Genomic DNA, 16,855 nt, shown 5'->3' with positions numbered 1-16,855 from the left:
CAGGTCCATAAAATTGGCAAGTCCAGGCCTAGCAGGAGAGGTAGCCCTCACAGTAGATGTGCTTTAAGTAGAACAGATTTGTAGCTGTGTCTAGGAGCAAGAACCTTTTAGAAAAGTTTCTTGGTTAGGATGATGGCTGGTGTCATTTGAAGATAGTGGGTTGCACTGATTTTGTTAGTGCTTTGGCATCGCACCTATAGCACAAATCTGGGTTAGGCAGTGTTAGCATTGCAGACAGCAGAGATGAACGAGTTTGATTTAGAGCAGCATCCTACAACCCACCATTACAGTCCAAGCCCTCTGTCAGTATATCCTGTAAACCTGGGCTCAATTGCAATGCTAACTTTAATTTGAATCTCTGATCAATAATACATTTACAAGTGTTCAAAGAAACCAGTGCCTCATTGATACTGACTGTCATCCTGCCTGTGGTGGGTATATCCTCCAAGGTGTGCCACAGGACAGGGCCTTAAACTGAGTTAGGACTGGGATTTAGAACCTGATACAGAGGTGGGAGGTTTAGGAGTACTTCTGGATGGAAAGGCCCCTGTGAGACAGCGGTCTGGGACGTGTGGGCAGGACATGCTGCTGAAGTGAGGAAGTGGGACTGCCAGCCACAGGGCTAGCAGGACAGAGTCAGGGAGATAGAATTCTGGTATGGCAAATTAGTGCAGTTTCTGTGAACACAAGAGGACTGGCGAAGGTGGATGCAGATGTGGAAGACAGACTGTTTCAATACAAATTTCTGGGGACCAGGGCTGTAAGGGAGCTATTACACAGGATCATAGAGTCATAGAGTGGTTTGGGTTCGAAGGAACTTCTGAAGGTGATGTAGTCCAACCCCCTCTGCAGTAAGTAGGGACATCCTCAACTAGATCAGGTTGCCCAGTGTCCTGTCAAGCCTCACCTTGAATAGCTCCAGGGATGGGGTCTCAACCACCTGCCTGGGCAACCACTTTCATGGTAAAGAACTTGTTGCTAACATCCAATCTAAATCTACTCTTCTCTAGTTAGAAACCATTGCCCCTCATCCAATCACCACAGGCCTTTGTAAACAGTCTCCAGCCTTCTTACAGGCTCCCTTCAGGTATACTGGAAGGTGACTATTACATCTCCCTGGCTGAACAACCCCTACTCCCTTAGCCTGTCTTTATAGCAGAGGTGCTCCAGCTCCCAGTTACCTTTGTGGCCCTCCTCTGGACCCACTCCATCAGCTCTGTGTCCTTCCTGTATTGAGGGCTGCAGACCTGGACACAGTACTCCAGGTGAGATCTTATCAGAGCAAAGTGGCAGAATCACCTTACTCAAATCTGCTAGTCATGCTTCTTTTGATGCAGCCCAGCATGCAATTTGCCTTCTAGGCTGCAAGTACACACTGTCTGCTTATGGCCAGCTTCTCATCCGTCAGCACCCCCAAATCCATTTCTGCAGGAAGAGGAGCCCTATCATATGTATGGAACCTACTCATAATACCCAACAGGAAAACAATATTTTAACTTCCATGTGGCATAATAATCTTTACAAATTTGTAATACTAATTTACAAGACTTGTTATTCTCAGGGTGGCTGAGGAAGTTAATTCAATAATGTTTATGTGGTCAGCATGAAAGGCACCAAAGCTGACTGAGACTGTCAGGCAGGTAAAGGAGTGTGACAGTCTGTCACCCTAAAACAAGGCACACCTGCCTAGTCCTTTCAGCCAGGCTACTGAACGCTGGTCTGTATTATGATGCAGGAGAAGGGGCTCCCTAGTTATCTTTGTGTACTGCCATTGATTTGTGGCAGTCAAATCCAGTACTACTCAGGAGACTTTGTGGACTGGTTGGGAATCTTTTGAGTTCTCTACAGAGGGAGTTCTGTCAGTGATGTGTGCCCTGAGTCCTGTCCTCTTCTGACACACCAGTAACATTGTGGGCAGAAGGAACACCTCAGGCTTATGGTGTGTCTTTGCTAAGGAAAACTAGGTGGTCATCTTCTTAAGGTGGTCTGTTCTTGCTTAATGCTTTACTAGGTCACATGTATTTCTCATCAGCAATGACAAGAAGTAATAAAAACATAATATCAATAAAGTAACACTTATAGACTCTTAAAATTATAAGCCCTTATTTCAATACTTATTCCACACTATTGATACTAACTCTGTCACTGTCATTGCATAGAGGATGAACAACACTGGTGTGCTGCTTTGGGCCAGCTGTGAAGGTGTGGTCCAGTATTGCAACAGGTGCAGATTCCACCTTCCCACTCTGCCAGGTACTATTTCCTGTCCTGGGAAGTATGATGAGTATATTTTATTTGTTGGTCACTAGTAAACAACAGATTATAGTTAAGTGGTTTAATTGCAAAGAATTAAGGTAGATCATCTGTAGCTGCAGTGCGAACTTGAGTAATACTGTTCTTCAGCTAAGTGGTGGAAAATTGGCTTGGGTAGAGATTAATTTTTCTTTCTACGTGTGTCAAAGCAAATGAATTCAGCTGCTCCCATGTTACAGGAAAATGTCTTTGATTTCTGTTTACTTGCATAAAAAATTTTTAGCTCTGTGTCAGTGCTCTTGGGGAAAATTTTGAGGATGGCTGCCTCTTGCTGATGGTGACTATGCTGTGGTGTTTTGGAAACTTACTGGACAAAGTATGTTTTGACAGTAGCTAAGTGCAGAGTGTTCCAAGATATTAGGCTTCTTAAGGTGAGGAGTTGGCACTGAATGGCACTCATATAAACATCTGAGATCAAGCAGAACATTTCCATTTAATTGTGATCCCCAAAATTACTTTGGTCAGTACAACTGCTTAAACATATCAACATAAGGCTCAAGATTTTCATTACAATAAAGCATTCACATGAAAACACTTTAAGTAGCATAACATGCTTAGTATTTGACAAAACATTCTCTGAATATCTGTACATAATTATTTTGACAAACTGTTTCTGGAACAAGATCTAACCCTTACAACATAAAACACAAAATTCCTTTTTGTCAGTGGTTAACAGCTTTTTTTGGTGATGTGTTTGCCATTACAACTCTAGGAACAAATGATTCTCAGTGACTTCAAGACCAGGATATGGTTTTATATCATGTATACTTTTGGATGAAGATTCTGCTTCCATAGTTTTGTACATTTATTTGATGGAGTATCAGATTACACAGCCATAAAGTTCTATTTACTATTTAAAGTAAAATTATAAATGTTAGGAAAAAAAATACCTTTACTACATCAGTGATGTTTTAACTAAAGTGAATATTAAGACTAGTAACCAGGGGTTGATAGGTTTAGGCCCTGATACTGAAAGCACTTCTGTACATCCTTAACTTTACATGGATGGATTCTCCCTGGCGGCAGTGGGACTGCTCTGGTGGGCGATGATAATTGTGTGCTTAAGTGTGCAGACTGTGGGCCAAAGTACTCAGAGAGGCACAGATGTGCTATACAGAGAAACATTCCCAGCACATAAATAAAATCTGGCTTTTTAATATGTACATATACTGAAAAGGAATATTATTAGCTGAAAGGATGTGTTTTTCTCTCTTACTAGCGCATATATTCCCATTTCACTCTGAAAGTGCTTATGTATTCTCAGCTAGAGAATTACCTTACCAGCTGTGAATCTAGCATGTACAATAAATCTAAACCAAGAATGTCTTATCAGCAGGAAATACTGGGAGAAGAGGAGGCTGGCAATCATTTCTATATACCTTGTATTAATAAAAAACCTTCTCATAGAGAAGAATACACTTTTAAATATTTTCCATTCTGATATATATATATATATACACACAATGGTAAAAATTCACATTTTCATGCTTTAGTGAGACACTTTAAAATCCTACCCCCACGCAGCTCTCAGAATAGCTGTGTCCAGTTCCTAGCAGCTGCCTCACATTCAGCTCTAGTACTAGAAGCTTAAACTTAGGATAGTTGAGCAGCCATGGGGAGAGAAAACAGTTCTACCAGATTTGGAAAGGGAAAGAAAGCAAGAACAAATAAAGTGATGGGTCTTTCTATTCCCAAAGGCCCAGTACCTCTCCTGTCTCCCAAAACAGGACAAGGCCGTTCATGTTTCCAGTCCCATTAGATCTGCCTTCTAGCACTTCTGATGACAGGGCCCAAGTGCAGTGTTGGTTCCACACAGTCCTCAGTAGTCTAAAAGAAATGGACCCATCACGTGGCAAGAGAAAAACAGCCCTTTGGAGCACAGCTGAACCCTTCACCCCTCCAATAGGCAGTACACCTATGTATTGCACCAGTTTTTCCAATGTATCAGGAAGTATCCCCAGGGTCGATGCCTTTCTTGGCTATCTATATACACTTTTCAGATAAATTCAGTGTCTCTGTGGGAAAGGTGACCTGGAGGGGGCTGCCCTTGGGTGTGGAGCTGGCCCCACCACCAGACCTGATTTCATTCACCAGGCAGACGCTCTCCGAGTCCTGTCCCTGTGAGGAGTCTGAGGTCTCCGAGCTACGCAGTGTCCTTACTGATGTGGTGTCAGACTGAGCCAAGCTAGCACTGGGGCCTGGAAGCAGCACACGACCCCCAACACTGCTTTCACTTAACTCTGGAGGATAGAGCAGTGTTTGTGAAGTGCTGCTGATCTCCCTTAGCTCACGGGAGATGAAGGAGGGTGACTGACTTGACATACCGGAGGAGGTTCTGCGACCATCCACACAGTTGAAATTGCCCCCTGAGTGCTGTCTCCGAGCCCCTCCAATGCGGCAGAAGAGGCATTTGATCTTCTCAATGGCTTTGCTGAGTACAGTCTTGCGGAGGAGAATGTAGACCCATGGGTCTAAAATAGGGTTCACTGAGGCAATGCGGATGGCTTGCAGATCAGGGTTTTGCCTCACATCCCTCACCGATTCTGGCTGGTAGAGCTGGTTCACGAAGACACGGACCTACCCAAGGAGATGAGGGAAGAAAAAGACACAAGTATACAATTACATCATGAAATCAAAGGTCACATTTTGTAGCAGAGATCTAGGTTTGCTGCTGCAAGCTACAAGAGAAAAGGCTGGCAAAACCAGGCATCTCTGTCAGCCATGAGTGTATTTGTGGAAACGGATAAAAAAAATCAGATAAATTAATCTACTGTAAATTTGCCCTGTTAGAGGTAGGATTTTTTTTTCCTTTTCTCATTCCCCTGTTAGCTAATCCTTGAACCTCCAATTTTTGGCCGGTATTTTTAAAAATTCCTTTTCACTGATAGAACTCAGCAGCAAAGCTGTAGGCCTGTATCCTGCTTCCTTGGAATACCTCAAAGTCTTATGCTGCCTTCAAAGAGATACTTGACTGAGAAGATTGGACAATCAGTTCCTCCAGCAAAGGTCAATTGTTTGTTTGGAAACAAATTGAAAGTCAGATTATAATCCAAGTACAGTAGACTCTATAAACAAGTCCAAAGCTGTTGATTCCCATATTTAGAAATGCATTTTGTTGGCACCTATCCATTCTGGAATTGTCTGTATACTCTCAACTGCTTGCTTGCTGCAGCATGATTTGCAAAAAAGCAATGTAATTTAAAAAAAAAAAAAGGAAGGGTTTAGATGATGAGATAATGATTTCAGCACTGGACTAGAGTGTTCTGCTCCTACATAAGACAGCATTGTGGTTCTAGCTACAAAAGCACAAAAATACTAAAGTGGTCAAGAATTTAAGATGTTGAAGGTGCTGCATGAGATGACTGTAATTGGAAATCTTCGTTTATCATGCACAAAATTTAAGACTAAAGGATTCTGTCTTCTACACAGAAATGCCATCTTTTGAATCTAAGTGAAAAAAACAGTAACCTAGTCCCTTTTTTGATTTAGAAGCTACTTTTGTAAATGCTAGTTAGTAAGTTCTTATCTTCTTCTCTGTTAGTAAGTTGTCTCCTTCTCTGGAGACTTTCAAAACCCACCCGAATACATTCCTATGCAGACTACCCTAGATGATCTTACTTTTAGCAGGGGGGTTGGACTCAATCTCTGGAGGTCCCTTCCAACCTCTAATATTCTGTGATTCTGTGATCTTGCCAGTGTCACTAAGGACGATGGCATTGTAGGAGCTATGTTGATCGGTCTCAAATGGCTATTCTCCATTTCAGGATGACCTATGCAGTGACCAGTTATAGGAAGGCTAAGGAAAGCCACTGAAAGGGACTGATAATGGAACATGGTGTTTTCTTTAGATTTCTTGAGATAAGTCAACATAAATCCCTTCATTATCTTCTCATCTGAGCAAAATTATGATTTTTTAAAAAGCTTGGTCTTTCTTCCTTGAAATGAAACAGTTCTTGCCTAGCTAGGAGGTTGCAGACAAGATTTAAATAAATGAGCCAGTGTAGAACAGCCCTTTTATTAGAAGTTCTGCATGCAAAGCCATCATGGTCTGGTAAAAAAATGTCACAATTATGTTTGGAGAAGTTTTCCTGCAGTAGGGTAGTGTGGTGGCATTTGGCTTGTCAGGATTCAGAGACTGAATGTGCTCCAAATCTCAGTGATGTATGTTCAAACTAATGCAGAGTCCCTCTTCATAAATCCTTTGCATACAGTCTCTCTCAAATCAACTTGCAAATCTATGATTGCCTGTATTTTAAAAGTACTCTTCTCCAGGTTTATAAGTAACCAGACTTGCCCACAGAATTCAAATCTTGCATTTATGCAGCAATATAACGAGCCAGTTACCTTCCTAATGATTCCTAACACTGCAGATGTGTTTTTGGCAGCTAGCTTATTGACTTTATTTTTCTGTTAAGCCAAATATGCAATTAAAGTACTTGCATATAGCACTTATTTTTATGTGGTTTTCTTTTCTAAGCTTTTCTTGTTTTACATTTTTTCCACTATTACTTTGTATTGGCCTTCTATCTGATGTCCTCATATATCACTGTTTGAGAAAAGACAAGTGGTCCCAGGGGTCAGAATTTGTCAGCTCCTGCACCTTGGCTGATGGTCACTGACGAGCCCTGAGGAACACTTCAGTTAAAACCTCCTGCCACTTGCTGGTGGTCGCGACGCTGGCTCGAGGACACCTGCCGCGAGTACGCCGCTAGGTGGCGTGCGCGTCCCGCCCTCGCGACGTCGCGCGCCGAGGGGCGGCCGCGGGCTGCCTGGGGGCACTGGGGCATCAGCCGGCGGCTCCGCAGGCTCGGGGGGAGGCCGCGGGCTGCTGGCGGCGGCGGGCGAGGGAACTTGGCAAGTGCTGAGGGGTTTCGCAGGCGGAGAGGGCTTCCGTGGCTCCAGTGACTGGCCCCGTGCTAGTAAAGCCGCTAGGAGCGACACCGGCGCTGCACGCGGAGCGCGGCAGCTGGGATTCAGGAGCCTGGGAGGCTGAACAATGAACTGACGCGACATTGTCTTGAGTTGAAAACTGTTTTGACCACTTGTTTGAGATTTTTTTTTTCCCCTCCAAAATGGTATGAGATCAAATGTATAACTATACAAAGGTCAGATTTCACCGGGGTATTTAACTTGTGCCACAACAACGTTTCTTTGCAAGTACCCCTTTCTGTACTGAGATTTCTCTATGCAGGGGTAAGACAGCTGGAGAGACTGCAAGTGCTGGTCATTCTATTTTACAAGTAGATCATTGGACAGGTACCAGCACGGAGAGCCAGGAGTTCAAAGCGTGGTGTTGAGGGAGTGGAGGCCTTGCACCAGCTCATACAACCAAATGTCATTACTGGGAAGATTAGAGGTGTGACAGGTGTATTTGCTGATAAATTCACCCAGATTACAGAACCAGAAGGCACACATTGAAGAGAGCTGAAGAAGTACACAGTCCACCTTGGGAGACCTGACTTTTTTTTTTTTTTCCCAATTTGGAGCTATATAGTTAGACACCAGTGATTTAACAGAGGGATTGTTCTTTTGATAAGCAGCATGTGAAATTTCACCTTTCTTTAACTGACAGACTTCATGTAAATACAAAAATGTCTTTAAATCTGACTCTGTGGTTGAAAAGGACAGCCACTAATGGCACAGTGCTCTATATTGGCTCTGTATGCTTTATTTCCTTTTGATAGATGTGTGGCACATAAAATTCATAACATAGACCTATTTAATGAAAACTTTGCACTGTACAAAACTGTTTCTACTTCCCAGAAGGTCTTTTATTAGAAGCCTTCCAGAATATGAAACATATTTATCGATTCAGACCTATTGCTGGGATTACGTCTGAATTACAATTAGGTTAAGGTTGAATGCCAGTGTTGGAATGTCAGTTTTATCATTTATTTTCATTATGGTGAGACAACATTTACCTGTCTATCCTCTACAAGAACGGCAAGAGATGTACCCTGTTTTGGCTACAGGTCTTCTGCTGGAGCAGGTAGCATGGTAAAGGATACTGCCTCACGTCTTCTAAGTAAGTGCCAAGTGCCAATTGGAATCCACTACTAAGCTAACCTGATGCTTGAATTTGTCCATTTTGAAATCCTAATTAAAGAAAGCAGCAAACTCGAACAATTCAAAATTCAGAAGAGTAAGTTTTGTACTTTAGCTTTGTAGCTGTAGAATTCAGGAAAATACTCTTAAAAGCACTAGCAGCTTGTTTGCAATTGTGTTAAGAAGCGCATAGCTCCAAGGTATGTTGAGTTTATGCTCACGATAGATACTTGTAGGATCAGAGTCCTTGTGCTGTTTGCTATTTTCCTTTTCACTAACTACACAAGGCAAATCACGATTTCTAATCTTATGCAGTACTATAAAATGACTTGTATAATTACAGTCACACTGGTTAATTGTCTTAACTTCCACCTGCCCTCAAACTCTCCCCACATACTAGGGTAAATTTTAAAAATGTACATTAGTAAGCAGGAACAAGTTTTTCAGCTCTACAAGCCAATAACCTTTGCCCTTCAAGGGCTTGGTTATCTGCTCTATGTCTACTCCATTATTCAGAAATCACGTCTACTACCTTGCTGTTGGCTGCAGACAGCTCTGATACTTAAAGAGAAAAGTCAAAACCAACCAAGCCCAAAGAAAATCCAAACTTTAAAATCAATTAAACATTAAGTTAGAAACACCTGATTATTTCATGTGATCACCCAGATGGACACCCTAAAACTTTTTTTTTCCACTCCACTGTCATTTAACAAAAATGCTCAGTGGTCAGGATCAGAAAACGATTATGCAGTCAAAACTCCTAAGAGTATCTCACAGACTGCTGAAGTGAGTAACAGACTTTGAGTAGTGTACGCCTATTTCTCTTGAGTGTCTTGAGTTTTTTTAAAGACCAGATAGTAATTTCTATTCTATTCTTGATAAATTCCTCCTAGCATAACTTATTCCCTACTTGTAACTCTATCCAGTTCTATTTTCAAAACACGTGCAGTATTTTAAAAGATGAGATAACCAGTGTGGAGTGCAGCCAAGAGTCAGCACACAAATCATGTATTTTCCTTATTTAATTTTTAAACTATTGTCAGATTCTTCTTCATGTCTTTGACATCACTTTTTGCACTTTGAGAACACATCAGGTTATATCTGAAGTCGACTTTCACTACTGTTTTTCCTTCAGCTTTTCTTTCTTTGATAAATTTGATCAGCCTTCACTTTTGTCAAGTGCATTCAGTGTCTTACACAATAACCCACAATTTTGCTACAGCAGTTGTTGTCACTGTAAAATTTTGCCAATCTTATTAATTAATCATTAAGACACTAAACAACCTTATTTGTAAACTGAGTGCTGGAACATCCCATTATTAAGGACTGCTGTTCTCTGTGACTCAGCTTGCTGTGCTTTAACCACTTGTTAAATCAAGACAAGCCTTTTCATATTAATTCAGGGATATTTAGTATTTTAAGACAACATCTTTTTGTCAAACCCTAATAAATGTAGCCTGCAGGATTGCCTCTGCCTATTTTATTATGTTGTGAAAGTGTTTGTTCTAAAATGGTTTATGTCTCCCTTTCAGAAGTTGCTTTACTTTAAGTAATGGTTTATTCGGTTGGAATAATCAGTAGGAAGTCAGTTCACCAGAAAATGTAAGTCACAAAGTACCCTTTGAGCCTACTTTGTGTATCTGAATCTTCCTGCTAGCACTACCTTACCGCTTCCATGTTCTTGATGACTGCCAGGCTGTCCTCTTAGAAGAGCCTCTACCTCAGTCAGGTCTTCGTAAATTTCCTGAGTCATGAATATGTACATCTGTATTAGTAGGCTATCTCTGCTAGTGGCTCTTTCTAGAGATTTATAGCATAAGGGCATCACTGCTCTGAGTTTATCTCTCAATTCTTAAGCTCATTCTATATGCAACCACAGGGATTAATACAGTGGCATACACTGCAGTACATCATGGCACAACAAAAGGCACATATGGATATAGCTTATTCCCACAGGAGAAGGCAAATGAGTTAAAAAAGCTGCTTTACAATGAAGAAGTTAAACCGCAGTGGAGACTTTGATGATGCACAGATATGTGGTTGCTGATTTTTTAAAGAAAGCTTTTTTCCTTAGTCATCCATTTAATGAAATGACAGTTCTCTTACCTCAACTGTATTGCTTTAAAAGGGAAGAACTAAATGTGAACAATCTCAAGGCAATACTGTCCCTTTATAAGCAGTGAAATAAAGGTCTGAGAAAGCTACACAACTTCATCACCTTCACATACCTTCTGCCATGCACAAGTTTTTCACTAGCTACTGTTTAAATAATAAACTCTTTGCTTCACCCAGCTTCATTAACTTTTAGCTGTCAACAATCCAGTTCCCTTTCTGCTAACCCTTCTCTCTTGATTTTACTTTTTAATATTCTGTAAAAGGCCACCTAGGCTATGAACAATTTCATTTCATATTCGTACTTCTCAGCTATCCCCTAACTGCACCACCACAGGACAAGGTTTAGCTTTTTCATGAAACTGCTTAAATCCATCAGCTGATATGCTGTATCACATTACAGCCCTGTATTTAATTCCCAGAACATATTCTCTGCGTTTACCAGCATCTCTTTTGAAAACACAGTATTGTTCTTTTGTGAAGTAGTTGTTTTAATACTAGATTAATCAGCTTAAGTACTGTCAACCTACAATACCGTCAAGGTTTTGCCCACTCCACGACTATGCCTCCCAGTGCAGCAAGTCGTCTTACCACGGCAGTTTCTGGAGCAGGACTGTAAGGCAGGTTGTGCAGAGGTCCCACATCTGATGCATGTGCACCTCCCAGAGACACCCCGCATGCAGCTCAGCACCTCTTAACGTCCTTCAGATGTCATGCAATGAACACATGACACTGTGCTTGATCATGCCACGACAGAACAAAGTGGTAACACCGAGGAACAGGAGACAGCCTTCAACAACAGCTAGGATGCTGGTGCTCCAGCACAGCTACACTTCACCGGTTCCTGTTTATGTTAGTAATGTGGCAAAACTGGCCAGACCTTAGGATTATAGCTCCTCTGAAGTAGGGTGATGGACCTGCTGACCTCTGGAGTCTTGTTCACAGGTACTTCTTTAAATTCCCTGACCATGGTATACACTATTTGTTTTGCATCCCCAGCTGGCCACCTGTATTTCACATGTGACAGAAGGATCACCGTACTGACAGTAAACTCCCTTAAAACAATCCTTCCCCAAACACTTTCTGACAACCACTGCTTGGCTGTGTCTTAGAACACGGCAAGTAAGGCAAGCCAGGTATTTGTTTAATGTCTCTGAGCCAGCGGAGAGAAGTTTGCCAAGCTCTATTTTGGTGGGTGGCAAACAAGTGCTAAGCCTCCAGCTAGTGGATTTTGGTAGGCTATTTTTTGTTGTTTTCTTTCCTTTTTCTTCCTTGGAGATAAGGTTGAAGAATAGAATTAAGTGGAGCCTGCATATTCAATTTAATGACACTAATTGTATCAGTCATTTCAGAAAATTAGCGAATGGTTAGTGGTAATGTTGTTTAGCAGTTCAGTATGATCTCTACGTTTATGCGGGCCAGATTCCTCCAACTCTAATTTAACTGAGCATTACACTGACAGGTGGTTCCACCAAGTTTACTCCTTCACAGAATCACAGAATCAACCAGGTTGGACGTCCACAGCAGGGAGCTGCTGGAAGGATGTCTGTATGGGATCTAGCTCAGAGATAGCAGGCAAGTCTGCCTCAGGAGGGAAAGCTTGGCTCAGGTTTTGAGTGTAGAGCACTGTGCATGTTGCTGATACCAGGTAAACGAAGCTTTGTCCTAACAAAAATGATGGCTGTACCTCTCAGTAACAGCATGCACCATTTAAAAACACAATAAACATCCAGAAATGCAAACCAGACTAAAACCCTCACTCATTACAAACTGATTTTTGGAAGTGAACTTTAGAAAGTGCCCTTAGCTCTTGGTACTATTTTTGCTGTGTAGATTCCAGCTGAACAGCATAAAAAATACTGAGAATGTTTTTTGTGCTTGTATTTAACCAAAAAGGAGCCCAGGACCTGGGATAAGCGCGTTTCTTTTCTTACAAGTATAAATCAACGCAACTTTCACCATGTGTACATGCTAACAGCCTCTAAGTTGTTCTAACAGTTTGCAGCACCAGCTACATATGAGTCTGTCCTACAAGTAGAGAGTAGGAGGAGAAGACTCAGTGGTGGGGGTGACGGAAAAGAAGAAGGGTTGCACAATGTTACTCACCACCAGAGGAATGGAGCAGATGACCACCACCAGGGAAGTGGCAATGAGCAGAATAACCATCTGGATTTCTGCTCCGGCCATCCGACGGAAGCTCCGGCGTCTGCGAAAGTCAGATAAGCGGCTGGAGGTAGTGTCTGTCCCCAAGGATGTGCGTCGCATGAATTGGCGGTGCATGCGAATGAGAGCCACGCACACCAGGATATTGCAGATCACGGTGACCATGATCAGGAAGGAGCTGAAGCCGGCATACATGTAGGAATATGCTGCATGGGTGGCCTCCTTTGCTCGCCAGTCTATGAAACACCAAGTGTAAGGGTACTGCAAGGTAGACTTGCCAAGCCCCATACTGGGGAGGGCGCAGAACAGCACATTAGAAGCATAGATGGCAAAGAGCGTGAGCCCTGCCAGCTTCTTGTCTACATAATGGTTGTAGAAATAGGCATGATTGATGGCCAGGTACCTCTCTATAGACATAGCACAGATAATGCTGAGGCCAGAAAGTCCAAAGAAGAGGAGGATGAAGGAGCTGTACTCACACAGCGCTGGTCCTCCTGGCCAGCGGTTCTGCAGGTAAGTGGCAATAGTGACTGGACTCACCAAACAGGTCCCCAACAGATCAGTGACCGCCAGCCCACAGACCAGCGTGTAGAAAGTGGTTTCCTTCTGCTCCTTCCTAGACTTGCAGAGCACCACAATGGCTATGAGGTTGCCCACCACGCCGAAGATGAACATGACGGTGGGGATAGTGGGGGGCTTCCCGCCCTCGGCCCCACTGGCAGTCCCGTTGGCAGAGACGTTCGCAGGTGGCATGATAGTGGGGTTGAAAGACATGATGCCCACGCTGCCGCTGGGCAGTTGTGCGAAGGCAAGAACGAGTCCAAAAAGGCAAGGCAGACCGGCTGAGTAAAGGAGGGGAGGGGTAATCTAGCGAGAAAATAAAAACTCAAATGAGGAAGAAATTTTAAATAGGGGAAAAAAACCCAAACAAACAAACAAACAACAAAAAAAAAAAAAAAAAAGAAAAAGATGATGTGCTTTAGTTTAAAAAAAAAAAAAAAAAAAAGAAAACCAAAAGTCCTAAAAAGTAGCCGAAGGTGCCGTCCGGCAGCGACCGACTACAAGCGAGGAGCCGAGGCTACCTCTTCCTGCCGCCGACTTCCCCGCGCAGACCGCAGAGCTCCGACGCCCAGCCCGGAGGGGGATCGGGGCGGCGCGAGCGCGGCGCCGAGGGGAGCGGAGCCTCCTCACCGCCACTCGCACCGACGTCGCGGAGGGATCAGCGCTGCTCTGGTGTGGCCCTGAGCAGGCGGACGGCGGCTTCAAGTGCCCCCGGGGGCGGTGCGGGCAAGTGCGGAGCGCGGTGGTGGCTGCCGCTCATCCCCTTGCGCCTGTGCGGTTCGTGGCGGGGCGCGGGCGCCGTCTAACTTTCCGCTGCGCTCCCGCCGAGTTTCGCCGCGGAGGGCGGAGGCGGCGAGGGTAGCTCCTGCCGCTCCTCCCCGCCCTCTTCGTGTCCCATTGGCCGCGCCGTGGAGGGCAAGTTGCGCGGGGCTGGGCGCCTCCGCCCGGGGCTGCTCAGTGGGTGAGGCGGGGCGGTGGCAGGAGGATGCGGTGGCCGTGAGTGGGGGGGATGGTGTGTGGACGGCTGGCACAGCCTGAGCCCGCGCCACCTGTTCACGCAGCGCCCGCTTGGCCGTCCTTCCCTAGGGCCCGTCCCTCGGTTGTAATGGATGGGGTGCGAAGGAGCGCTGGTGGTCGGCGCCTTGAGGGAGCCGTGTTTAGCGGGGCTTGGCGCAGGTCAGGTCAGGTCCGCCATATTGCAGCGCGGGACCCTGGAAGGGGTCCCAGGCTCAGCGGGGCGCAGCCTGGCGCTGCGGGTGGTCTTGTGTCACCATCTTGTCTCTGGGAAGGAAGGGGCTGGTGCCCCGTAGCCGTTTCACTGGCTGCTGATTCACAAGTAGCATCTGGGAGAGAATGCGGCCAGGACGTTTCTCACGAAGATAAGCACAGGTGCAGCAAAGCTGGCAGTGGATGTTTTTGCATCAGACAAGCAGGACTGGTGTCTCCCGCTGCCGAAGAGATCTCCAGATGTACTGCTTGTATCTGGCCTATGTTAGCGAGGTTACTAAATACAGGAAGGAGGTGTGTACGTTTGAGGGAAGTGTTTGTGTGTTTGTTTCAAGAACTTGTTTTGTCTTGACATGAGACAATCAGGTATGAATTGGAAACAGGGTTACACATACTGGCAAAGCCTCACGGTTTATAGTTCAGTCTTCAGATAGGCTGATGGAGGGACAGCAGACACTTCCTATGTGTTGCGTGTGTGGTGAGTTTCACTCCAGTGGTAATTGTGGAGTCCCTAGTTCAGAAACGGCCGCAAAAACCTATTACCACAACAGGAGCATGCATGGGTTTTTCTACCACAGTGGAATGTCTTGGTGATCTGTGCTGATGCTGCTGGGTCAGGTACTGAAGCTTCATACCTTCATACTAGACAGCCAGATCCAGCTAGACTAACACTCTTTCTTGTACATTAGATGCTACACAAAATCTGTGCCCTGTAGCATGACATTTATATCCTTACAAGAACCTCTTCTCTGACCCACAGGGAAGAGGTACTGTGAAAGTCTGATGTTTTAACGTCTTGCTATATTCCTCTTTTTTTTTTTTTTTTTTAAGCCTGTGAAAGTGATGGCTGTGGACTTAATAGCATGTGGTAAAGTCAGAATAACATCATGATATACTGACAGGAAGAGTCCTGACAGAACAAAATACATGAGAGATGGCAAGTGTGTACTGTGGGAAAGACAAAAACGAGTTTCAGTTTTCAATGCTGTGTGAACTGACCTGAAGAGAAAAAGTTATTGTTTGTTCTTGGATTTGATTGGCTTTTTAGTGTTGTTATTGAACTGCTTTGAAAACTAAAATTCAGTTCTAGAAAGTTTTTTTGGTTTTGAAATAACACTTAAGATAAAGGAACCTTAGTAGTGGTGATGATCTAGTCTGCACAGAGAGAATAAGCAGAGCATCTTAAAATGTTTTGCTTGCATTGACAGGTCTTTATGTTTTACAAAACTGGAAAATTACTCTGCCACAAGCACAAAGCTAGATGTGGGAGTAGAAGTTGCTCAATGAGGTTTGCCTAATTGTCAGAAGCACATCATAAGTGCTTCAAAATACTTTCAAAAGAAAGCACAGCACAAATGTTTTTTTCCTCACTTTTAAACAGTTTTCTAACTGTTCCAGGAGCACTGACCCGGGTACAGAGCTAGCTCTGAATTCAGGCAGTGTAATTGCCCATTATTTCTCAATAGTCTTGCCTGGTATTAGAAGCCATAATATGGGATTATGTTAACACAGGTACAGCAGTGATTACTACTATGGGAAAAAAAAATTTTCTTGCTTCCCTGAAGCTCTGCAAAAAGTATTTAATGACTAAAGGCAGAGGAAATGACTTGTGTTTCTTTGTTGCTGCCTTTTGTTTCAAGTTTTTTTCTTAACTGCTGATCAAGTCTTAGTGGGTGTTTTGACCATCTCATCACTGACTCTATGTCTTCAGAAACATCAATCCATAGCAGAGGGTGTGCAGGCTCTTCTGTGGTTATGTATACATGTATGTATATGTGTGTATATGTGAATCTATAAGTGCTATTTATGTTCAATAATATCTGTTTTATAATGGACACATCTAAAAAAAAATTAAAAATGCAGGTAAGACAGGAAAATCAATGAAGGAACAACAAAAGTACAGTTTTGATTGAAAGGATAGAGAGCCAATTTTTGTGAAATAGTGTTAGTTCTTTAATATAATGGAAAATGGTCACAGGATTGTGGGATAGATTGCACATAAATTTACTGTATCTACCTATTGTGTAAAACTTTTAGAGTTACTAAAAAGAAACCAGTAACTTCTGGGATTTTCCCTTTAAACTAATATATATCTGGATATCTGGGTATCTGGTTCTGATATCTGGAACTTCTAGGCAGGATGAAAAGCATAATGACACAGAAGCCTTAGTTTTCAGAGCAAAAAAGGTACTTTTAGAAAGTAGAACTGAAAAACTGAAGAAATTCCACTTGAAATATGAGTAGTCATGCTGTCATAGTAGTGTAGCACTTAGTAACCACCAAAGAACTTTTTGTGTGGAAATCCTTTAGCTGAGATGTCAAAATTATCACAAAGGAAAAATGAAAGCCTTGGAGTGATAAGAATGTTCATTTTTAAGCAAACCTGTATTAGGAAACGTGGACACTGAAAGTTATTAGGATAAACTTGACTGAG

The 16,855-nt window shown here is 43.3% G+C and overlaps 1 protein-coding gene across 1 annotated transcript; it reads right to left on the bottom strand.

Moving 5' to 3' along the window:
* Nucleotides 1-4,296: 4,296 nt before the first annotated feature.
* PTGER4 (prostaglandin E receptor 4) lies at nucleotides 4,297-13,422 on the bottom strand. The gene is made up of 2 exons (XM_054398084.1): nucleotides 12,577-13,422; nucleotides 4,297-4,890 (listed from the first exon to the last, which is right to left on the bottom strand). The coding sequence occupies exons 1-2, from the start codon at nucleotides 13,405-13,407 to the stop codon at nucleotides 4,297-4,299; spliced, it is 1,425 nt and encodes a 474-aa protein (XP_054254059.1). The 5' UTR covers nucleotides 13,408-13,422.
* Between the last annotated feature and the right edge of the window lie 3,433 nt (nucleotides 13,423-16,855).

This window comes from Indicator indicator, chromosome Z (genome assembly GCF_027791375.1).
Source record: "Indicator indicator isolate 239-I01 chromosome Z, UM_Iind_1.1, whole genome shotgun sequence".
Taxonomy (NCBI): domain Eukaryota; kingdom Metazoa; phylum Chordata; class Aves; order Piciformes; family Indicatoridae; genus Indicator; species Indicator indicator.
This window is presented reverse-complemented; position numbering and strand designations above follow the sequence as displayed.

What these genes read in the sequence shown, in the direction of transcription:
- PTGER4 (XM_054398084.1), bottom strand. Translation starts at nt 13,407, where the DNA reads ATGTCTTTCAACCCCACTATCATGCCACCTGCGAACGTCTCTGCCAAC. An exon ending in TCTGCTCCATTCCTCTGGTG is followed by an intron (nt 4,891 to 12,576) that starts GTGAGTAACATT and finishes CTCCTTGGGTAG; the next exon opens with GTCCGTGTCTTCGTGAACCA.